The sequence below is a fragment of the Coregonus lavaretus genome, assembly GCF_964263955.1.
Source record: "Coregonus lavaretus genome assembly, chromosome: 2".
In the NCBI taxonomy this organism is placed as follows: Eukaryota; Metazoa; Chordata; class Actinopteri; order Salmoniformes; family Salmonidae; genus Coregonus; species Coregonus lavaretus.
In genome coordinates, this window is record NC_139989.1 from 13,264,831 (window position 1) to 13,290,615 (window position 25,785).

General features: G+C 43.5%; 1 protein-coding gene across 2 annotated transcripts in view; it reads right to left on the reverse strand.

Moving 5' to 3' along the window:
* slco5a1 (solute carrier organic anion transporter family member 5A1) overlaps positions 1–25,785 on the reverse strand; it is a 102,678-nt gene that overhangs the window by 15,376 nt on the left and 61,517 nt on the right. The window contains exons 1-5 of one of the 2 annotated variants that reach the window (XM_084179042.1): positions 18,139–18,771; positions 17,913–18,045; positions 17,534–17,742; positions 11,424–11,588; positions 3,623–3,821 (exon numbers count right to left, since the gene is read on the reverse strand). In XM_084179042.1, the coding sequence (XP_084035168.1) occupies positions 3,623–3,821; positions 11,424–11,588; positions 17,534–17,742; positions 17,913–18,040 (701 nt within the window). In that variant the 5' untranslated portion in view covers positions 18,041–18,045; positions 18,139–18,771. Of the gene's footprint in view, positions 1–3,622; positions 3,822–11,423; positions 11,589–17,533; positions 17,743–17,912; positions 18,046–18,138; positions 18,772–25,785 lie in introns of those variants that run through there. The other variant, XM_084179041.1, reaches the window with a different exon arrangement.

Sequence of the window (25,785 nt, forward strand, 5' to 3'; positions counted from 1 at the left end):
TAACTGTTCAGTTTTGAGTTGGGTTGTTGGGTTTGACCCTGACATAACAAACCCCCGTCACATTCCAGCACTAGGCCTACAGGCAGGGAGTGGGGGCACAGAATGGAGTCAGTCTGCCCCTGCTTGGCGACCCAGTCGCACTATGGTGATTACACATCTCCACTCGAGACAAAGCCACTGTGACTGGCTGGCTGCACCAGATGGAGCCACCAGATGTTACAGAAACATAAAATAAAAAGCCAAACAGTCAGCCAACAGGAAATAGATTAATCTATTATAGCAGGAGAGGGGGCAGTGAATGAATTTCCTGGTACTGTAGTTATGTTTCCCTACTGTTGGTATAATGTTAGTCTTGGGCGATAGAGGTCAAAGGTGAACTATGGTCCGACACATAGTCTGCTTCCCAAGTGGAAGCCTATTCCCTATATAGTGAACGACTTTTGACCAGAGCCCGTATAGTGCACCATTTTTTACCCAGGATCTGGTCAATAGCAATGCCCTATATAGGGTATAGGGTACTATTTCGGACGCGGCCAGAGCGTGTGTTAGTATGAATCAGTAGTTGTGTCACTGTTGACATTCCTCATGCTATTGTCAGTAGACCCAGTCCTCTTCATCATCAGCTTACAGCTTCCTGTTAACTGCTCTATACACTGACTCTCTGAGACAAAGGAATGCTCAGAACAGTCTGTCTGGGACACTGGTCAGGTCAGACAGGACAGTGCTGACTCACTGAGACAAAGGAATGCTCAGAGCAGTCTGTCTGGGACACTGGTCAGGTCAGACAGGACAGTGCTGACTCACTGAGACAAAGGAATGCTCAGAGCAGTCTGTCTGGGACACTGGTCAGGTCAGACAGGACAGTGCAGAGGTAGAAAATAGAAGAGGGTATGTGGGATACTGTAGAGTGGGAGAGAGACACATTATATACTGGCTGCATCCCAAATGGCATCCTATTCCCTACATAGTGAACTACTTTTGACCAAGTCCCAGTAGTCCACTATAGCATAGTGCACTATAAAGGGAATAGTGTGCCATTTAGGACGCATCCACTGGTATACTGTACAGCTGTTGCTTTGGATCACATATGCTATACATGTTAGCGGTGTGTGTGTCTGTTTGTCCGTCCGTGCGTGCGTGGGTGCTTGGGTGTGTGAGCGTGTACGTACACGTGTGTGTTAGTTTGTTAGCGTGTGCGTGTGCTTAAGTGTGCATGCCTTGTGTGTGTGTGTGTGTGTGTGTGTGTGTGTGTGCGTCCACAGACTTCCATGCCATCCAGTGACGCAGGATGGGGACTAAGCATGAGGAGTGATAATTACACTAACATCTAAACTTGATGGGGACTATATAAAACAGAACGTAAATAAAGGTGATGTGGGGATGAATTCTATGTGTTCCACAGCAGATGATAGTGTTGCGTGCTTCTGCATTGCTTGCTGTTTGGGGTTTTAGGCTGGGTTTCTGTATAGCACTTTGTGACATCTGCTGATGTAAAAAGGGCTTTATAAATACATTTGATTGATTGTTTGTGTGTGTGTGTGTAGTTGCTAGTGAACCAGTCACACCAACAACATGCCAATAGAACTAACGGCTGTTGAGTAGGTGTTGATGATGGTTAGAATAGAACGCGTGTGTTGTATACTGTATTCGCTCACAGTGGCAAATGTAAACCATTTAAGAATAGCATAGTTTTCAGTGATGTAAGGACTCATAGTAGTAATCATGTATAAGTGTTATAGCCAATAACATAGTAGTAATAGAATACTGCGACTGATGCTTGACAACATGTCAGCTTTAGTGCTCAGTAACAGTGGCTCTGAAACGGAACCCTTCAAGGTGGACACTGGAGTTAAACAGGGCTGCATCATTGCAACCACCCTGTTTTCTATCTTCATCGCTGCCATCCTCCACCTCACAGGCTCAAATCTGCCTCAGGGAGTCCAAATCCTGCACAGAACAGACAGCAAACTCTTCAACCTGAACAGATTCAAGGCCAAGAGCAAAATCACCAACACTTCCATTGTGGAGCTCCTCAAAGGCAGACAAGTTTCTCGGTCTGGCCCTTAACATAAAAAAGACCAAAATCCTCCACCAACCACAGCGTGACATCCAGGCCAGAACCAGAATCCTGGTCTACAAAGCAGTATTGCTCCCTATCCTACTGTATGGGTCATTAACATGGACCACATTCAGCAGGCATCTTAAAGCCCTGGAGTCACACCACCAAAGATGCCTCCGCAACATCATGAGGATTATCTGGGAAGACAAGCGCATCAACACCAGTGTGCTTGAGGAGGCAAACATCAGCAGCACCACCACCACACAACAACAGCTCTGATGGACATTGTGTCAGGTTGCCCAACTCATGCCTCCTGAAACAGGTCCTGTATTCACAAGAAAAACTCAGGACAGTGGGCTTCTGGAGGACAAAAGAAGCGGTACAAGGACAAGCTAAAGACTCATCTCAAAAAGTGCAACATAAACATCTCCAGCTGGGAGGACACTACAAAAGACAGGTCGACATGGAGAAAAACTGTCCAAGATGGAGTAGCACGGTACAAAGAAGATCTCTGCAATGCCGCAGAGGACAAGCGGCAACTTCGAAAGGAGAGACTTTCCATCAAGAAGGTCCAACCACCATCCACCACCACCACTCACCCCTGCCCACACTGCACCAAAATCAGCCATCTGAAGACCCACAAGCAGGACCCAACAGGAGGACAATCATACTCGACCCCGAGTGACCGCCAATGATGATGATGAGTATAGTAACAACTCTTACCTTGTGGATTTCACTGTAGTAATAGTCACAGTGAAATCAGTGATACTTATCCAGTTAATGTAATAGTAACATATGTGTAATAGTATTGTAGTAACTCTTACCCTGTGGTGTATGGTATATTGATGTAACAGTAATATCTGTATTGTAGTAGTATGGTAGTAGTATTGTAGAAACTATTACCCAGTGCTGTATGGGATGTAACTAGATGTAATAGTTATACTACAATATTACTACTCTGATATACTGTATCTTACTCTGTGGTGTATGGTATATTGATGTAATAGTAATATCTGTAGTAGTATTGTAGTAGTAATGTGGTAACTCTTACCAGGCGGTGTATGGTATCTTGATATAATAGTATATGTGTAGTAGTATTGTAGTAACGGTGTAGTATGATTGTAGTAACTTACCCAGTGGTGTATGGTATGTGTTGATGTTATAGTAATATATGTTGTATAGTAGTAGTACTGTAGTAGTAGTAACTCTTACCCAGTGGTGTACGGTATGTAGATCTGTAGTATTATATTTGTAGTATTGTAGTTTTTCTCCATGACTTACCCGGGCATCTATGGTATGTTGATATAATAGTAATATATGCAGTATAGTAGTAGTATTGTAGTAACTCTGTAGTTGTATTGTAGTAACTCCTACCCAGTGGTGTATGGCATGTTGATGTAATAGTAATATATGTAGTATTGTATTAGTAGTATTGTAGTAGCAGTAGTAGTATTATAGTATTGTAGTAACTTACCCAGTGGTGTATGTTATGTTGATGTAATAGTAGTAGCTGTAGTATTATATTAGTAGTATTGTAGTAGTAGTAGTATTGTATTAACTCACCCAGTCGTGTATGGTATGTTGATACCTCCCAGGTTGATGCTCTCACAGCCCACGATGAAGAGCGTAGAGAAACAGAGCAGAGACACCCCACTACAGATCATAGCCAGCTTGGCTGACTCTCTGGCTCCCAACTTCAGCTTCTTAATGATGTAGCCCCCTAGGACGATACCCACCCCAGCACTGGGGACGATGATTATACCTGGGGTGAAGGAGAGAGAGGGGTAGGGAGAGGGGGGGGAGTGAGGCAGAGAGAGAGAGAGGGAGGAGAGAGCAAGAGAGAGAGGGAAAGAGACAGAGAGAGAGGGAAAGACGGAGAGAGTGAATACCCCCCCCCAAAAAAGTAAGCATTTCATGGTAAGGTCTACACCTGTTGTATTGTACACATGTGACGAATAACATTTGATTTGATTTGATTGTGTGTCAAATATGGTTCAGGAAAAGCATTCAAGACAATAAATGGGCATAGGGCATGGTATTGGAGGGATATTGTAACAAACATGTTCAACAAATTGTTGTATTCATGGGTTGCACCTCCCTCACTCGGTCGCATCATTGCCATTGTTATCAACGTTCTACAGATGCCCAAGCATATTGATGCCTGATTGATGGTTAATGCCAAGTCTTTCTGAACGGTGGCTAATGACTGTTTTGTCAAATGAACACTATAGTGGCCTGGAAATAAGATGACATCGCTAAAGTAAACAAATAATTTGTAGAAAACAACTTTGCCACCATTATGATGTCGTCAGGTTCACTTTAGAGAGATGGCAATGGTACCATTAGCTAGCAAAGTTTGTCAGAAATAGCTAGCAATGCTAACGTTAGCTAGCTAAAAATGCAATGTTCTCCCCTCTAGCTAAAGTTATACTGCATCTAAAGTCAATCTGGAGACATCACAATGATGACAAAAGCTTGTCCTACTAATTATTTGCCTCCTTTTGAAATGTCATCGTGTTTCCAAGCCACAGTAAATCACTTTGACAAAATCTTCATCAGCACCCATTGAGACTGCATTGAGTAGAATGCTCAGTTGAGCATCAGTCCTAAAACAAACGTTCAAAACAATATTGTGGCAAAATGTGCAACCATGAATAAATGTGATGAAGAATCTGTTGAGCAATAGTATAGAAAGTAGCAGGAGGACGGTTACCATACTTTATAATAGCAGTGTGTAGTGTGGGTTGGGGCTTTGAGTTATATTAGGGACGGCTGGAGCAGGGCTGTGGTAGTTAGAGTCTGGAGTAGGGCTGTGGTAGTTAGAGTCTGGAGCAGGGCTGTGGTAGTTAGAGGCTGGAGCAGGGCTGTGGTAGTTAGAGGCTGGAGCAGGGCTGTGGTAGTTAGAGGCTGGAGCAGGGTTAGGGCAGCCCACACAAACACCAAACACACCCACACCCTAGTTGACAGGCAGGGTAAGTCAAAGCTGACTGCTGGCAGCAGAGGGGTCAGTGTGTAATTCCACTGGAGGACTAGGATCCAGAGAGGCTGCACATGCCTGTCCTCTAGCCCAGCCACGGGCCCTCTTGGCTGGGTAACGAGGCAGGGGAGACAGGGGATGAAGGGGGATTGAGGGAGGGGGTTGGAAACATAGGATCAGAGAAGAGAGTGTTCTGAATACTGTGTGTTTGTTTGAATGTTTGGACACTCACATAGTATATACTATATCTCCCTCTCGCGTTCTCACTCACATTATCTTTATATGAACTACAGATGTAGGACCATAATTTGAGCTGCAGCAACAGGACAAGTTAATTATTATGTGGATTATACAGTGCATTCGGAAAGTGTTCAGACCCCTTGACTTTTTCCACATTTTGTTACGTTACAGCCTAATTCTAAAATGGATTAAATAGTTTTTTCCCCTCATAAATATAGACACAATACCCCATAATTACAAAGCAAAAACAGGTTTTTAGAAATTTTAGCAGAGTTATTAAAAATAAAAAGCTGAAATATCACAATTACATAAGTATTCAGACCCTTTACTCAGTACTTTGTTGAAGCACCTTTGGCAGTGATTACAACCTCGTCTTCTTGGGTATGATGATAAAAGCTTGGCACACCTGTATTTGGGGAGTTTCTCCCATTCTTCTCTGCAGATCCTCTCAATCTCTGTCAGGTTGGATGGGGATCGTTGCTACACAGTTTATTTCTGGTCTCTCCAGAGATGTTAGATCGGGTTCATGTCCAGGCTCTGGCTGGGCCACTCAAGGACATTCAGAGACCTGTCCCGAAGCCGCTCCCGCGTTGTCTTGTCTGTGTGCTTAGAGTTGTTGTCCTGTTGGAAGGTGAACCTTCGCCCCTGTCAGGTTTTCATCAAGGATCTCTCTGTACTTTGCTCTGTTCATCTAGTCTCCAGTCCCTGCCGCTGAAAAACATCCCCACAGCATGATGCTGCCACCACCATGCTTCACTGTGGGGATGGTGTTCTCGGGGTGATGAGAGGGGTTGGGTTTGCGCCAGACATAGCGTTTGCTTTGATGGCTAAAAAGCTCAATTTTAGTCTCATCTGACCAGAGTACCTTCTTCCCACATGCTTTTTGGCGAACACCAAAGTGTTTGCTTATTTTTTCTTTAAGCAATGGCTTTTTTCTGGCCACGCTTCCGTAAAGCCCAGCTCTGTGGAGTGTACGGCTTAAAGTGGTCCTATGGACAGATACTCCAATCTCCGCTGTGGAGCTTTGCAGCTCCTTCAGGGTTATCTTTGGTCTCTTTGTTGCCTCTCTGATTAATGCCCTCCTGGCCTGGTCTGTGAGTTTTGGTGGGCGGCCCTCTATTGGCAGGTTTGTTGTGGTGCCATATTCTTTCTATTTTTTAATAATGGATTTAATGGTGCTCCGTGGGATATTCAAAGTTTCTGATATTTTTTTATAACCCAACCCTGATCTGTACTTCTCCTCAACTTTGTCCCTGACCTGTTTGGAGAGCTCCTTGGTCTTCATGGTGCCGCTTGCTTGGTGGTGCCCCTTGCTTAGTGGTGTTGCAGACTCGGGGGCCTTTCAGAACAGGTGTATATATACACTTCACCAATTTGGACTATTTTGTGTATGTCCATTACATGAAATCCAAATAAAAAACAATTTAAATTACAGGTTGTAATGCAACAAAATAGGAAAAGCGCCAAGGGGGATGAATACTTTTGCAAGGCACTGTAGACAGGTGTGTGCCTTTCCAAATCATGTCCAATCAATTGACTTTACCACAGGTGGACTCCAATCAAGTTGTAGAAACATCTCAAGGATGATCGATGGTAACATGATGTACCTGAGCTCAATTTCGAGTCTCATAGCAAAGGGTCTGAATACCTTTTTCTTTTTTATGTGCAAAAAAATAAATAAACCTGTTTTCGCTTTGTCATTATGGGGTATTGTGTGTAAATTGAGGAGGAAAAATATGTATTTAATCCATTTTAGAATAAGGCTGTAACGTAACAAAATGTGGAAAAAGTAAAAGTGTCTGAATACACTGTATTTAATGGACTGTATCTTATGATGACCCTGTATTTGCTTCATGTGTTTCTGTGGCGATATCTTGCTTGCTTAACCACTGTATGTGCTTTGAGATTAAACAAACACACAACACCTCTACATGCTAGGACCTAGAGAGGCTGCACATGCCTGTCCTCTAGCCCAGCCACGTGCCCTCTCAGCTGGGTAACGATGCAGGGGGGACAGGGGATGGAGGGGGATGGAGGGAGGGGGTTGGAAACATAGGATCAGAGAAGAGAGGTGTGTTCTACATGCACACTCATACACCTTGACAGCATGTTACATGCAGAGCAAAAGGCCACTCTCTTCAGCTAGATTGCAAGTTCGCCTCTTCTACTACCAGGACAACACATGATTTAAACAGCATTTCTAGAGTGGTGCTTCTGGCTACAACGTGTGAAGAGAAGAGGATAGAATGATAGATAAGATGGAGGACAGTACAAAGAAGGTTATAAAGAATGTCAGTGTGAGCGAGAGGGAGACAGAATGATAGACAGCGAGGAAAGAGAGCGAGAAAGAAAGAGAGCGAGAAAGAGAGAGAGAAAGAGAGAGAGAGAAGAGAGCAGCAGCAGAAGGAAGTTTTACCAGACAGATGTGTGTGTGATGATGCTTCTATTTCTGTAGCTGTAACTAATGAGCAGAGAACAGTGACAGTTCTCTCAGCTCCTGAGAGAACCACACCACACACACGCCACACCACACACACACCACACCACACACCTACAGTGAGGGAAAAAAGTATTTGATCCCCTGCTGATTTTGTACGTTTGCCAACTGACAAAGACATGATCAGTCTATCATTTTAATGGTAGGTTTATTTGAACAGTGAGAGACAGAATAACAACAAAAAAATCCAGAAAAACGCATGTCAAAAATGTTATACATTGATTTGCATTTTAATGAAGGAAATAAGTATTTGACCCCTCTGCAAAACATTACTTAGTACTTGGTGGCAAAACCCTTGTTGGCAATCACAGAGGTCAGACGTTTCTTGCAGTTGGCCACCAGGTTTGCACACATCTCAGGAGGGATTTTGTTCCACTCCTCTATGCAGATCTTCTCCAAGTCATTAAGGTTTCGAGGCTGACGTTTGGCAATTCGAACCTTCAGCACCCTCCACATATTTTCTATGGGATTAAGGTCTGGAGACTGGCTAGGCCAATCCAGGACCTTAATGTGCTTCTTGTGGTCCTCTGTAGCTCAGCTGGTAGAGCACGGCGCTTGTAACGCCAAGGTAGTGGTTTCGATCACCGGGACCACCCATACACAAAAATGTATGCACACATGACTGTAAGTCGCTTTGGATAAAAGCATCTGCTAAATGGCATATTATTATTATTATTCTTGAGCCACTCCTTTGGTGCCTTGGCCGTGTGTTTTGGGTCATTGTCATGCTGGAATACCCATCCACGACCCATTTTCAGTGCCCTGGCTGAGGGAAGGAGGTTCTCACCCAAGATTTGACTGTACATGGCCCTGTCCATCGTCCCTTTGATGCGGTGAAGTTGTCCTGTCCCCTTAGCAGAAAAACACCCCCAAAGCATAATGTTTGATGGTGGGGATGGTGTTCTTGGGGTCATAGGCAGCATTCCTCCTCCTTCAAACACGGCGAGTTGAGTTGATGCCAAAGAGCTCGATTTTGGCCTCATCTGACCACAACACTTTCACGCAGTTCTCCTCTGAATCATTCAGAAGTTCATTGGCAAACTTCAGACGGCCCTGTATATGTGCTTTCTTGAGCAGGGGGACCTTGCGGGCGCTGCAGGATTTCAGTCCTTCACGGCGTAGTGTGTTACCGATTGCTTTCTTGGTGACTATGGTCCCAGCTGCCTTGAGATCATTGACAAGATCCTCCCATGTAGTTCTGGGCTGATTCCTCACCGTTCTCATGATCATTGCAACTCCACAAGGTGAGATCCTGCATGGAGCCCCAGGCCAAGGGAGATTGACAGTTCTTTTGTGTTTCTTCCATTTGAGAATAATCGCACCAACTGTTGTCACCTTCTCACCAAGCTGCTTGGCGATGGTATTGTAGCCCATTCCAGCCTTGTGTAGGTCTACAATCTTGTCCCTGACATCCTTGGAGAGCTCTTTGGTCTTGGCCATGGTGGAGAGTTTGGAATCTGATTGATTGATTGCTTCTGTGGACAGGTGTCTTTTATACAGGTAACAAACTGAGATTAGGAGCACTCCCTTTAAGAGTGTGCTCCTAATCTCAGCTCGTTACCTGTATAAAAGACACCTGGGAGCCAGAAATCTTTCTGATTGAGAGGGGGTCAAATACTTATTTCCCTCATTAAAATGCAAATCAATTTATAACACATTATGGTCCTGGATTGGCCTAGCCAGTTTCCAGACCTTAATCCCATAGAAAATCTGTGGAGGGTGTTGAAGGTTCGAGTTGCCAAACGTCAGCCTCGAAACCTTAATGACTTGGAGAAGATCTGCATAGAGGAGTGGAACAAAATCCTCCTGAGATGTGTGCAAACCTGGTGGCCAACTACAAGAAACATCTGACCTCTGTGATTGCCAACAAGGGTTTTGCCACCAAGTACTAAGTAATGTTTTGCAGAGGGGTCAAATACTTATTTCCCTCATTAAAATGCAAATCAATGTATACAATTTTTGACATGCGTTTTTCTGGATTTTTTTGTTGTTATTCCGTCTCTCACTGTTCAAATAAACCTACCATTAAAATTATAGACTGATCATTTCTTTGTCAGTGGGAAAACGTACAAAATCAGCAGGGGATCAAATAATTTTTTCCCCCCACTTTATGCACACATACTCACAAACGGGCAAACATGCATTTACACCCCTTCCCTTCCCCTCCCCACCACACACACCCTTACCACCTCTACCATTCCTACAATCCTATGACAGTATTCACTCATCTCTCCTTAAAACAAGATAGGATGTTCATACCCATTATGTTCAAAAAGTGTATCAGAGTAGGAGTGCTGAGCTAGGATCAGATCCCCCCAGTACATGTGATCTTAATCATTATAAGCCTAAATACAAAACTGATCCTAGATCAGCACGCCTACTCTGTGATGCTTTATGAATGGTCAGGTCAGCCCTCATCATTCCATCACTCTGTAGTCTGCTCCTCCTAAGGTTTCCTCTGTTGACATCATCATCTTAAACAGTAACTTATCTTTCTCTCTCTTTGTTTCTTGACAACAGGCAGATGAACTAACGCCACAGTGGGTGCGTGTACGTGCAATGTGTTTGTGCTATGGGGCTGACATATGGTCTGAGCATCTCACTCACACACCTCTCCATCCCTGGGCTGTCAAAGGCTGCCCTGTCAATATTGAGTTGTCAATCAGTGACCTGCTAGTACCAATAATCGCAATACAGATTAGAGTATTAGTGTTATAGATTGGAAGAGATTATTCACTGATTAAGGTATAACAGTCCTCTGAACTCTGTATGTGTTGATGGGTGTTGAGCTTTTGAAGCAATATGGTTGCCATGGTACCTTGGTGCACATATACGTAAAGTATACATGCATTATAAATACAATACGTTATTACAAATGCTACAGTAAAAGTAATGTAAAAACGATGTGTTACGGAATGTGGTTGTTGTGATGTGAGTGTGGGTTTGTGTCCCAAATGGCAACGTATGGGCTCCGGTCAAAAGTAGTGCACTACATAGGGAATAGGGTGCTATTTGGGACACTTGGTCAGTGCATGAGAACGTGTCAGTGAGAGGGCAGGACAGTAGAGCTGACACAAACACACACACACACACACACACACACACACACACACACAGGACAGTAGGGCTGACACACACACACGACAGTAGAGCTGACCAGAGCCCTCTGACTGTCCCTCTACACTACAGTACCATGACCCATCACTACACTGTCCTGTCCCCTCAGGCGTGTGTGTGTGTGTGTGTGTGTGTGTGTGTGTGTGTGTGTGTGTGTGTGTGTGTGTGTGTGTGTGTGTGGAGCGACTAATGAGACAGGGAGAGTGAGTGAGAAAGAAAGAGAGCGATAAAGAAAGAGGGTTATCTCTTCTCCTGTGTAACTGAGTGATAAAGCTAGCTCCTCAGTATCTCTCTCCTCTCTCTAACCTTGAGAGAGAGAGAGAGAGAGAGAGAGAGAGAGAGAGAGAGAGAGAGAGAGAGAGAGAGAGAGAGAGAGAGAGAGAGAGAGAGAGAGAGAGAGAGAGAGAGAGAGAGAGAGAGAGAGAGAGAGAGAGAGAGAGAGAGAGAGAGAGAGAGAGAGAGAGAGAGAGAGAGAGAGAGAGAGAGAGAGAGAGAGAGAGAGAGAGAGAGAGAAATAACAGTGTTAGTCTTACCTGTGTATATGCTGGCGTTAGATGCAGGGATGCCAAACTGGGACTCTATGAACTTGGGTATGAATGTGATGAAGGCTGTAACGATGGCACATTCTGCTGTGTAGGACAGACTGACAAACAGGAACGTCATGTTGGACAGGATCCTTATCGCTGCCTTGGGGAGGTCTGGGGAGAGACCAGAGACATGCGTACACTATAACACAAACATAGAGTAGACACACACATGTACACGTACATACACAGCACAGGATACACACACACAAACACACACACACACACACACGGGAGGAATGTCATTTGAACTCAATATGCACTACTGCTTTGGGATGGTCGTAAACATGCACACTATACACATTCACAACTAAAGTTGCCAAATAACTCTCAATCTAACGTATAGGACCTGTTTCAAATGATCACTTTTATGCTCAACATAGCCACTTTATACTGTATGTGTACTCGCTCCAGAATGGAAAAAATATAATTTATATTATATTCCGCTAAGTTCAATTATATTCTTCTTACTATAAAAATAATATAAAATAATGTAATGGGACTTATAAGCATATCTTGTCAGCTAAATGAACAAGCCTACAGCCTATGACATGGAGCATAGCCAGATAACATACAGTAGGCCAACTCATATTCTGTTCTTCTTCTTCATTTTCTTCATATCATAATGGTTCTTTAAGACTTGACTAAAATAAATAATGGATTTCTTGTGATGGTGTATATTACATTAATTTATTTGACTTTTTTTTTATGTAGATGTTCCAAAGGCGCACATCAGCGGCTTAATAATAATAATAATATGCCATTTAGCAGACGCTTTTATCCAAAGCGACTTACAGTCATGCGTGCATACATTTTTGTGTATGGGTGGTCCCGGGGATCGAACCCACTACCTTGGCGTTACAAGCGCCGTGCTCTACCAGCTGAGCTACAGAGGACCAGGCTTGTATGCGGCTTGTATGCTTGGAGGTCTGGAGATGCTAAACGTGTTTATGTTAATTAACGGTGAATTACCGTGAGACCGGCAGTCTTTTGCATGACAATAACCGGCGGACAAAATTTCATGAACACCACAGCCCTATAAATAACCCACTGTTACCGGGCAAGGCAGGGCGGGACAAGGGACACTCACCCCAAATAACACTGTCTACCAATGACCCAATGAGAAATAACCAGAAGCAAAGATGGTGTGTTCTTGTGTGTCCAATAGTGGTAACACATTACAGCTATCTAGACACACAGCTACTGTACATCAAATGACAACCACCAATTGGACAATTTGAAACAATTTTTGCTCTCTTTTTTATAGAAAATGTTGGATTTACATCAAGGATCCACAATATGCAACATTGACCACTGTGAGTTGTTTCTCTACAAGGAAGACATCATATCTCTATAACACACAAGTCACAGAACTGACCAGGTGTCCCATTTTGTTTGCAACACCTCAGAGTGATCACTGATTGGACAGCAGCTGTTTGTTATTGGTCACAGAGGAAACTGTTTCCTTTCACACCTCAGGAAGCATCATCATTATCACAGAGAGATTTTACGCACGCACGCACGCACACACACACACAAACACACACACACACCATCCTCTCAGGGCTCTGTGTATAGAGTGTGTGTTGTGCTGAGAGATTGTATATTTTGTGGTGTGTGTGTGGTAGAGAGACTTTTGTGTTGAGACAGTGTGTGTTGGGGCATTGATGACACTACTCACCACTTAAAGTACAATTCCAAATATTTTTTCCACATATCTCTCTCTCTCTGCAGTCATAACCAGATTATGTGAATTAGCCTTTAGAAACCAGGGACCCCAAATCCTGCTCCACCGCTGCCTGAAGAGGATTTATAATTAGAGCTATAAACTCCTCCTAACCCAATTTCACCCTTTCTTTGTTCTATCGTTCATTGGATTAATCACATGGTTGTATGTGTGTGTGTATGAGAACATATCCAGAATGTTTAGGTTCAAGATGTCATGATGATACAATTTGAACCCTAATTATTGAAAGCCAGTAGCTAACTGTTTACTTAATTTGCCGTCCCTCTCTAATCACATGGTTGTGTGTATCGGAGAACAGAAAGTTGGGGTTCACGTTTGTGGCATGAATGATCCAATGTGTTTGAACCCTAAGCTCCCGAGTGGCGCAGCGGTCTAAGGCACTGAATCTCAGTGCTTGAGGCACCACTACAGACCCCCTGGTTCGATTCCAGGCTGTATTGTGATTGGGAGTCCCATAGGGTGGTGCACAATTGGCCCAGTATAGTCTGGGTTTGGCCGGTGTAGGCAGTCATTGTAAATAAGAATTTGTTCTTAACTGACTTTTTTAGTTTTTACAAGGCATTGGCCGTCCCCCTCCCCTATTTACCTTACCAGGTTGGTCAATTATTTGTCTAGTTTTCCCCCCAGTATTTTCCACTTTTTCAGCATTGCTAAGAAATGAAATGCTATTAAATGAATGAAAATAGTGGAGAGATCAATTCCTAGAGTGTCTTTGGGCCAATGGATCAGGTGCAGAGTGTCTTTGGGCCAATGGATCAGGTGCAGAGTGTCTTTGGGCCAATGGATCAGGTGCAGAGTGAGTGAAACAGTTTGGGTGAATGTAGCCTAGCGGTTAGAACGTTGGGCCAGTAACCAAAAGGTTGCTGCTTCGAATCCCTGAGCCGACTAGGTGGAAAATCTGTCTGTGTCCTTTTGCAAGGCACTTAACCCTAATTGCTCTGGATAAAAGCATCTGCTAAATGACTAAAATGTAAATTAATGGAAGAGTTATTAAATAATTCAACCACATTGTGATTCTTAAAAACATCAACAGACACTAGAAAAAACATTGTGTGGTCCCCTATTTAGTGCACTACTTTTGACCAGGGCCAAGTACAGTAGTGCACTACATAGGGAATATGGTGTCATTTGGGACGTAGTCATAGTGAGTAACAGTAGTTTTCAGAAGGTCGAAACAGCCACTGAAAAAAACAGCCACTTCAGTGCTCTCCTGCCTTAGTAACACAAAGTGTTGAATTTATCCTTTCCACCCAAACACACACATGCATGTACTGGACTCAAATACACACACACACACACACACAAACACACACACTCTAGAGTGACGACGCTAAGACAACCCAAGCATCTGGTGCTTAGGTAATGTACAGCATAATAAAAAGCACAGAAAGCCGTGCCTTGTCTGCAGTTTCAGAGTGATAAAGTTAGATTAGTGTGTGCTGTGAGGAGGAACGTAACTAGGTCCGCCAGAGAACTCATTAACAAGGAAGGAGACAGGAGGAAAATGGGGTCACAGGAGAAAGACCTGGGAAAATACTGGAGAGTAAATGAGGGGACTTTCTTGTTTCTTTTTTACATCAGGACAATGTATATACAGTGGGGAAAAAAAGTATTTAGTCACCTACAAACAAGCAAGATTTCTGGCTCTCACAGACCTGTAACTTCTTCTTTAAGAGGCTCCTCTGTCCTACACTCGTTACCTGTATTAATGGCACTTGTTTGAACTTGTTATCAGTATAAAAGACACCTGTCCACAACCTCAAACAGTCACACTCCAAACTTCACTATGGCCAAGACCAAAGAGCTGTCAAAGGACACCAGAAACCAAATTGTAGACCTGCACCAGGCTGGGAAGACTGAATCTGCAATAGGTAAGCAGCTTGGTTTGAAGAAATCAACTGTGGGAGCAATTATTAGGAAATGGAAGACATACAAGACCACTGATAATCTCCCTCGATCTGGGGCTCCACGCAAGATCTCACCCTGTGGGGTCAAAATGATCACAAGAACGGTGAGCAAAAATCCCAGAACCACATGGGGGGACCTAGTGAATGACCTGCAGAGAGCTGGGACCAAAGTAACAAAGCCTACCATCAGTAACACACTATGCCGCCAGGGACTCAAATCCTGCAGTGCAGTCGTGTCCCCCTGCTTAAGCCAATACATGTCCAGGCCCGTCTAAAGTTTGCTAGAGTGCATTTGGATGATCCAGAAGAGGATTGGGAGAATGTCATATGGTCAGATGAAACCAAAATAGAACTTCTTGGTAAAAACTCAACTCGTCGTGTTTGGAGGACAAAGAATGCTGAGTTGCATCCAAAGAACACCATACCTACTGTGAAGCATGGGGGTGGAAACATCATGCTTTGGGGCTGTTTTTCTGCAAAGGGACCAGGACGACTGATCCGTGTAAAGGAAAGAATGAATGGGGCCATGTATCGTGAGATTTTGAGTGAAAACCTCCTTCCATCAGCAAGGGCATTGAAGATGAAACGTGGCTGGGTCTTTCAGCATGACAATGATCCCAAACACACCACCCGGGCAACGAAGGAGTGGCTTCGTAAGAAGCATTTCAAGGTCCTGGAGTGACCTAGCCAGTCTCCAGATCTCAACCCCATAGAAAATCTTTGGAGGGAGTTGAAAGTCCGTGTTGCCCAGCAACAGCCCCAAAACATCACTGCTCTAGAGGAGATCTGCATGGAGGAATGGGCCAAAATACCAGCAACAGTGTGTGAAAACCTTGTGAAGACTTACAGAAAACGTTTGACCTGTGTCATTGCCAACAAAGGGTATATAACAAAGTATTGAGAAACTTTTGTTATTGACCAAATACTTATTTTCCACCATAATTTGCAAATAAATTCATAAAAAATCCTACAATGTGATTTTCTGGATTTTTTTTCTCTCATTTTGTCTGTCATAGTTGACGTGTACCTATGATGAAAATTACAGGCCTCTCTCATCTTTTTAAGTGGGAGAACTTGCACAATTGGTGGCTGACTAAATACTTTTTTTCCCCACTGTACAGTGGTTCATCAATTAAAAGTGTTGAGCTTATGCTGTGACACGTTTGTGGTAGATGGTGGTAAATTGCGTCATTCCGTCACACTATCACGGAATAGGGGAGTTAGAACGTTGATTATGCTTTGGTTATGCTTTTGGGTTCTCTCCCACAAAAAAACAGAAATAAATAATTCTAAATAACAAACTGGCTTTATTTACCACAGTGTGGAAAGACTGAGCCCCTCTGTATAAAGTGAGTTTCTGAAACACAGAGTCCTTCTTTGCTGATGTTAAGAAGAAACTGAATGAAAGAGAGTCCAGCGAGAATACAGAGGGGAAAAGGGTTGCTCATATTTTCAAGACCTGAGCTATTTCATTTATTTGTTTTATTTATGAAATGTACTAGTTTATTTAGGCAATTTAATGTATTAGTTTAGGCTTGGCCTATTTTGTAGGCTATTTTGCAGCATAAAGCTATATTTGTCAGCATAAAGCTGAGCGACTAACTCATTCGTGGCTTTGGATGAAAATAAATAAGTACCAACATCCTTTCTGATCATCTTTAATAAAGACATGTTTTGACCAAGTTAATCTGCTCATGTTGTGTGTATGTGTTCAATTATATGTGACATTGTGGTTACAATGGCGAATGTAAAATAAATAAATCAAATAAATCCCATTCATAATAAATAATCAGATGCGTGTTGCAAGCTGTCTCCAGTCATAATATAATAATATGCCATTCAGCAGACGCTTTTATCCAAAGCGACTTACAGTCATGTGTGCATACATTTTTACGTATGGGTGGTCCCGGGGATCGAACCCACTACCCTGGCGTTACAAGAGCCATGCTCTATCAATTGAGCTACAGAGGACCACATCTCACCCTATTCCATATATGGTGCACTACTTTCAACCAGGGCACATAGGGCCATTTGGGACGTAGCCTATCTGGAGAGGGGTAGAATAAGCATCACTCCAGCTTTGCTACAACACGTTGGTTAACTAAGGATCTCTAAGGCTAAGTCTACTTCAGGTGCCTCCATGGTGATCAATGGAAGCTGTTTGAGGATGACTGCATCACTGGTCTTCCATTGGCTAGCAGATTAGTGACCCATCATAGAGCTTCCATTGGACAGCAGATACTGAGCCATTATCACATTCATATTTGATGATATCCCTAATGGTTCACAGACCCTCCTTTACACTGTAGAGTCCCAAAGGAAAACCAATGGACTGTTACATCGAAGAGGTAGTCTATGGCCCTGTACACACACACACACACACACACACACACACACACACACACCTTTGATGTCCTTCCCGAAGCCCATGCCGGTCTGGACGTTCTGTCCCTTTTCCTTCTCCATCATAAAATCATCATCGCTGGACATGTCATCTGCTGATGAGGTCATCTTTTTCTTCTTCTTGTGGCGAGGAGGCAGCTTCTTAGGGAAAGCAAACATGGGGAAGATGACCAGGAGCATGGCTATAGAACACAGCAAGAACCCACTCCACCTGGGGACAAGAGGTAGATATAGATAGATAGATAGATAGATAGATAGATAGATAGATAGATAGATAGATAGATAGATAGATAGATAGATAGATAGATAGATACTGTTAGAACACATCAATACACATACACACACACAGATGCACGAAGACACACACACACACCCTCTTACCAGTTGCCAACAAAGCGCGGGTCACTCTGGTCAATATGGATGACAGTTGTGGGGTCGACGTAGAAACCAATCAGAACTCCTCCTAACAGATATCCCGCTGCCGGCCCCAGGGCTCCCATCACATACATGACAGCTGGAAGAGAGAGAGGAAGAAGAAGATTACTTTATTGCCCAATTGTACACAATTTGACTTTTACTTTTATCTCTACCCCTCTGAAAAACTCACATACAAACACAGGTTGGAGAGGTTGGAGCAGAGGAAGAAACAACCAATCACAACCAGAGATACCACAGAAATAGCCAATCACAACCAAGTATACTAAGTAGTGCTGAGCGAATAATGAAAATGTTGGACTAATTGATCAACGTCGGTTTAATTATTTAAATTCCATTTCGTTCATGTATCTCTCTCAGTGGACAGGACTGCCCTGGAAAGGGAGTTGGGCCTTCTCGTGGCACACTTGTAAGGCTCTGATTGTCCAAAAAGGTTCCAACAAGTCTTCTACAGTTGTTCTCTTCTTCGTAGTTGTTCGGTCTCCGATGACTTGTCGTGTAGTCCTGAACAGAACTACAGAGTTGATTTTCCTTCCATTCGCTCGAAGATGCTTCTTTGAAGATAGGCTAGCCAGCCGCATCGATGATTCCCAGTGGGGTGATGGGCGTAGCGTAACAGGATGGCTTGAGCAGAGTAATAGGATGGGCCTACTTAAATTAGCTTTCAAAAATACTTGACTTAGGACAGCTAATCAGCCGTACCAGTGATTGTCCGGGAGGTGAGTTTTCCTTCTCCACCTCGTGTTGCAATTCAGAGTTCCAACCATTTAAAAAGTGTAGCTGCCGCTTTCAAGTTTTCTGGTCTAATGTATTAATTCGTAACCCATCCTTTATACACTTTGGAGGAAAGGGGCGGTTCCGTCAGGCTGACATGCTCTCTGACCTCACTTTGGGCAGTGACTAGTAACTGTGCAAAGTTATGAAAAACAATTATCTCTTAGAGCTTCTCAAATCACATCCCTATCTTAACAAAAATTATTTCATCATTTTTCATATTACATGCACAACGTATAGGATGGAAATGTCCTACATGTAGTGGGTATACTTTCCTAGTTACAGTATTTCCTTTATAAAACATTTTATGACATCACAAAATAACAAACAGAATGACCTTACTGTTCAACAGATCACCTCTGACCATTCCCCACGTTCTACATTAAGAATATTATTCCAGTATTCGCTTTTGAACGTGTTAAAGTTTCAGTGGGAAAAAGTATGTTGAAACAAAGAACATTCCTTTGGTTAATCATGAGGGCGCAGCCTGAATGTTCTCCTTTGATTTACAACAGGGCGTGAGCTGTTAATCACCACTAGTCCTTCCCTCCCCCCTCTGCGGGTGAAATGGGGTCTGATTGAAATTATTCATTGCAAACCTGATCTGACCTATTTGGACTCTCGTGGACAGTCATGACACATAGCTAATAGGCTAGCGTATCTATTTATTTATCTATTTATTGAGTAAGGTAAAAACACAGAGCCTAACATTAGCTAGCTAGCTAGCTGCTGGGAGGATGTCATGTCATTGAAGGAGCGGGTAAGTGACTGACTTTTTCCCTCATATCGTTTTTCGGTGGCTACAGCTAGAGATGCAGCTTTTCAGAGCACTCTCGTCTGAGTGTGCCAAAACGCAGAATAACTGATGAATTTACAAACGCGCAACACACACTGAATATGTCCGGTGTCAGTAAACGTCGGCAGAAAAAGTAATTCAATTGTTGCCAGCAGCACAGTTAGTCACGAACGCTCTAGATAACATGTAAACAGCCTAACCAGCTCTGCTCGGGTGAGTAAAATGTGAGTGAGGTGTTCTCTCATTTGTGTCTGGAAGTAGCTAGCAAGCTTTAGCCAGTTAGCTTGGGTGCTTGACTGCCGTTGTGAGGAACGCTCGGCTCAACCCTACTCGGCCAGAGCGTCCAGTGTCAATAGTGCAGTGTGAGCTCTGAACGCTCGGAGAGTGTAACGCTCTGAATATATGAACAGACAATCTGACAACACTCTGAATTTATGCTCAGATCACACTCTAACACACTGGAGGCAATTTACGATCACACTCTGTTGTCAATCAAATGTATTTCGCATCGATCAAATGGACAGGCAGGTAAGCTCCTACTCAGTTGTCAAAATGTGGGTTGGGACAAGCATGCATTGGCAGGCAAGCTGCAGGACGAGCAGGCTACTATTCCCCATCGTTTATCAGTGCAATTTTGACTACCAACTAGGTGAAAAAGTTTGAGAGCGTTTATCTAATATTCTCTCGTTAGATTTTAGCTCATCTTTCTCCAGCCCATCTGAAGTTTGCCAATGAACATCTGAATGATTCAGAGGAGAACTGGGTGGAAGTGTTGTGGTTGAGCTCTTTGGCATCAACTCAACTCGCCGTGTTTGGAGGAGGAGGAATGCTGCCTATGACCCCAAGAACACCATCCCCACCGTCAAACATGGAGGTGGAAACATTATGCTTTGGGGGTGTTTTTCTGCTAAGGGGACAGGACAACTTCACTGCATCAAAGGGACGATGGACGGGGCCATGTACCGTCAAATCTTGGGTGAGAACCTCCTTCCCTCAGTAAGGGCATTGAAAATGGGTCGTAGATGGGTATTCCGTTCGAGTTGCCAAACGTCAGCCTCGAAACCTTAATGACTTAGAGAAGATCTGCAAAGAGGAGTGGGACAAAATCCCTCCTGAAATGTGTGCAAACCTGGTGGACAACTACAAGAAACGTCTGACCTCTGTGATTGCCAACAAGGGTTTTGCCACAAAGTACTAAGTAATGTTTTGCAGAGGGGTCAAATACTTATTTCCCTCATTAAAATGCAAATCAATTTATAACATTTTTGACATGCGTTTTTCTGGATTTTTTTGTTGTTATTTTGTCTCTCACTGTTCAAATAAATCTACCATTAAAATTATAGACTGATCATTTCTTTGTCAGTGGGCAAACGTACAAAATCAGCAGGGGAACAAATACTTTTTTCCCTCACTGTAACTGAGGGAGAGAGAGCCTACCTTTTCATGGTTGTTTGATCAATAGCACAGTAAAGTTCCCAAATGTAAGAGGACTCCCTATTTACAGATGTAGAAATCCATTCAGGTGTATTTTGTGGCTTTTGGCGAATGAGTTCTAATGATCAAAAGTCGCGCTGTTGCTACTGCCTTGTCGAGGACTGGCATATATTTGCATAAAGGCTTACTGTAGCACTGGTCTGCATAGACTCCAGTCCTCGACAAGACAGATGTTTGTACATTTTAGTCATTTAGCAGACGCTCTTATCCAGAGCGACTTACAGTTAGTGAGTGCATACATTTTCATACTGGCCCCCAGGAAACGAACCCACAACCCTGGCGTTGCAAGCGCCATGCTCTACCAACTGAGCTACAGGGGATTTGATTTACTGCAGTGTCCAAACGCACGGCCGCTTTCCCACTCTATATTGTTCTAGAAGTTTCACAAATGCCTTACTTTACGTCATTCCCAAACATTCTATGACTTTATGAAAACTTGAAAATGACCATATCTAAGTGCTCGCTTTTCAGAAAAAAATAATAAAAATAACCTTTCATATTCTTCCTGGGGGTGTATATGAACAGATTTTAATATGATTTCATGTTGCTAAAACGCTGTCCTTTCCACTTTAAATACCATGGGATGAAGGGGTGTTGACCTGACTCTGCATATGAGAGTTGTAACCATTTAGTCTCCACATGTTTTTCCCCTTGCCCCTATTACAACTGTTAATCACACAGCTAGAAAAGTGGAGGGGTGGCGAGAAGAGGTGGAAGAGAGGAGGAGAGAGAGAAAGCTGACCTGGAACCTGTGGAAGCTATTCATTAACCCAGGGGCTATTAATACAACCATCTATAACAGCTGACCTTACATCTACAACAATACAGTTCCAGCTGAACTGGTCTCTGTCTCAAATGGCACCATATTCCCTGCATAGTGCACTACTTTTGACAAGAGCCCTATGGGCAGTAGTGCACTAAATAGGGAATAGTCCCATCCATAACAACTGATTCTAGATCAGCAGGGACTTCAAATTAAGCACGGGGCATTCTGACCATCACCTCTCAGACAATTACTGACCATTACTTTACAGGAGAGACGGGAAAACTCATTACAACCTGGCTGATACACACAGACACACACACACATTCACTTCTCTGGACATGTGGAAAAACCACCCACGGACATAGAGTAGCCTGGAAAGTCAAAACAATTATGGGCCTTAGTCAGGGGTGAGGACTTCTATAATTACACCTAGAACATTTCCTAAACTGCCCGCCAGGTGTGTATGTGTGTGTGTGTCCAGAAGCTTATCTGTTTTCCCAGGCTGTGTGTATTTAAATGAGATCGTCATCCACAGAGCCTGTAGATACAGCAGCATCGGTCTGTTCACTGTGCGCCTGCTGTCCACCCCAAACACACAGACAGACAAACAGACAAACAGACAGATAGACACAACAGAAACACGTGTTTCTTCCATGGCGGGCCCTTCAGCAGCGTCACCACCGTCTTATCAATTAATTAACTTAATTAATTTAATAATTTAATAGCAAAATAAGTAACATCTCTAAGATGTCCAGGGGGAGAGAGGGAGAGGGGAAATTTTTCCTTAAAGCACAAAGAACCCATCTGTAAAGCCTCTTATCTGCCTGCCACACACAGACAGAGAGAGACAGAGAGAGAGACAGCGCGAGAGAGACACTGTATATATACATAATATGACATTTGAAATGTCTTTATTCTTTTGGAACTTCTGAGTGTAATGTTTACTGTTAATATTTATTGTTTATTTCACTTTTATTTACTATCTACTTCACTTGCTTTGACAATGTTAACATATGTTTCCCATGCCAATAAAGCCCTTAAATTGGAATTGAGAGAGCGATGGCAAGAGCGTGACTGAGCGAGAGAGAGAGAGAGAGAGAGAGAGAGAGAGAGAGAGAGAGAGAGAGAGAGAGAGAGAGAGAGAGAGAGAGAGAGAGAGAGAGAGAGAGAGAGAGAGAGAGAGAGAGAGAGAGAGAGAGAGAGAGAGAGAGAGAGAGAGAGAGAGTGGAGAGTCATTCCTTTTTCATTGTACTGGGTGCATTGCAAATGCCATCCTATTCCTTTTGGGCCCTGGTCCGAAGTAGTGCACTATATAGGGAATATGGTGTCATTTCGGATGTAGACAAGTAGATAGTGACGGTCCAGAATACTACATGAGACAGAGACAATGAAGAGGGTTTATTAGAGGTGGCAGGGACAGTTAGAGGTCTGCTTTTACTATCTACCATGATTAACACAAATACAGACACACACACACACACACATATGTCAGCTTTACTATCTCTACGATGATTAAAAGACCCATTCATAAAAGGATATAAGAAAATGCACAAGTGTGTGTGTGTGTGTCTATGTGTCTTTGTGTCTACGTGTCTGTGCGTGTGTGCGTGTGTCTTTGTGTGTGTGTGTGTGTGCGTACGTTTTTGTGTGTGTGCAGGTGTCTTTGTGTGTGTGTGTGTGTGTGTGTGTGTGTGTGTGCGTGTGTGTGTGTCTTTGTGTGTGTGTGTGTGTGTGTGTGTGTGTGTGTGTGTGTGTAATTGTGCCCATGTGTTATCATGCGTTTGTGGTTCATGGTGTATTTCATCCTGTAAGAAGAAGACCAATAAAAATATGTTAATGACATAGTTGGATAAGCTACAGTGCCTTGGAGAACCTGTACATCAGCCTGTCAGTGTATTGTCAGTGTGTGAGAGAGAGAGCTATGTACAGACTCAGAGAGCATAGCCTTGCTATTGAGAGAGGCCACCATCGGCAGACCTGGCTATCAAGAGAACAAAGAATATGTGCCCACTGTCCACAAAATGAGGTGGAAACTGAAATGCACCTCCTAACCTCCTGCCAAATGTATGACCACATTAGAGACACTCTGGTGTCCAAACACCTAGACCTTCTGTCTGAGGACCAACTAGGGTCACCAAGCCACATAATAATACACACAGGCACAAACAACCTGAGAGCACAGCAGGAAAGTGTGGCCACAGCACTCAAGAGAGTGATTAAAAAAGCTTCTTCTACTTTCTCCAACACACAAGTGGTTATCTCCACCCTGCTACCATGAAAATACTTCCACCCTTCTTCCATACAGCGTGTAAACGCAAGTATTTCCCATGACTCTGCCTCAAAACCAAATGTTTACCTGGTCCACCACTCCACCCTGAACTTGAACAGCCTTTACGACCAGGTCCACCTATACAAGGCAGGGGTGCCCACCTTCATCAGGACCCTAAAGGACATCGCCCTCAACCGCAGTTCCAACACCTCGCATAGGAGCATCAGATCAACGTACACCAGCAAGGCATCAAAGCCAAAGGAACTGAATAATATAAAAAAAATGCTAAAGATGGAAGGAAAGAAGTGTGGAAACAATTAGGCAACAACAAATTCAATCCCTTTTAGACAACTTCCTGGACAAAACGTTTCACTGTAATAGTGAAGGTGTAACTTGGCAGTAGAAAACCTTTTTTAAATATATATACATATATACACTACCGGTCAAAAGTTTTAGAACACCTACAAATTCAAGGGTTTTTCTTTATTTTTACTATTTTCTACATTGTAGAATAATAGTGAAGACATCAAAACTATGAAAAAACACATATGGAATCAAGTAGTAACCAAAAAAGTGTTAAACAAATTTGAGATTCTTCAAATAGCCACCCTTTGCCTTGATGACAGCTTTGCACACTTTTGGCATTCTCTCAACCAGCTTCATGAGGTAGTCACCTGGAATGCATTTCAATTAACAGGTGTGCCTTCTTAAAAGTTAATTTGTGGAATTTCTTTCCTTCTTAATGCGTTTGAGCCAATCAGTTGTGTTGTGACAAGGTAGGGGGGTATGCAGAAGATAGCCCTATTTGGTAAAAGACCAAGTCCATATTATGGCAAGAACAGCTCAAATAAGCAAAGAGAAACGACAGTCCATCATTACTTTAAGACATGAAGGTCAGTCAATACGGAACATTTCAAGAACTTTGAAAGTTTCTTCAAGTGCAGTCGCAAAAACCATCAAGCGCTATGATGAAACTGGCTCTCATGAGGACCGTTATAAGGGTTGGTGTGAGGTGTGACCCAGGTGCGGTGCAGGATAGACAGTAGGCAGTAGGCAGAGATGGTGAAACAAGGATCTTTACTGGTGGTCCCAAAGCCAGGATACAAAATAACGGACTTGTCACAATAAAATAAAGAAGGAGCAAATTGGTCTCCAAAAACAGGCTGACAGCAAAAATACGAAATACTAACCACGACTGAAACAACAATGAAACAGGGAGAACACTTCTCAAGTACCTGTACATACGTCTCGCGATCAGACACTGATTCGTACTGCTTGGCATCGAGAAACTAGCAGAGAAAACTGAGCAAGGGAACACAGGGAAGAGAGGGCATAAATACACAGGTGAACATGTAGACACAGGTGACACCAATAGGGTCATGATTAGTCCAGACTGTGAGTGAGGAGGTGTCTAAGGTTGTCGGAGGAGGACACCTAGTGGGTCGCTCCGGAACTGTGACCCCCTCCTGTAAAACTGCGGTTCACCTCGGCACCTCCGGGTGGAGGCGACGGAATGTTGTTATCAGCCCTGGGTCCAGAATGTCCCTCCTGGGCACCCAGGCCTGCTCCTCCAGCTCATAGCCCTCCCAGTCCACCAGAAATTGGAGACACCTCCCCACCCGCCGGCAGTCCAGGATCCGGTCCACAGTAAAAGCCGGCTGCCCTCCAACGAGGCGCAGCGGGTGAACAGGACGAGGATGGGGAGCCAGGGGACAGGTGA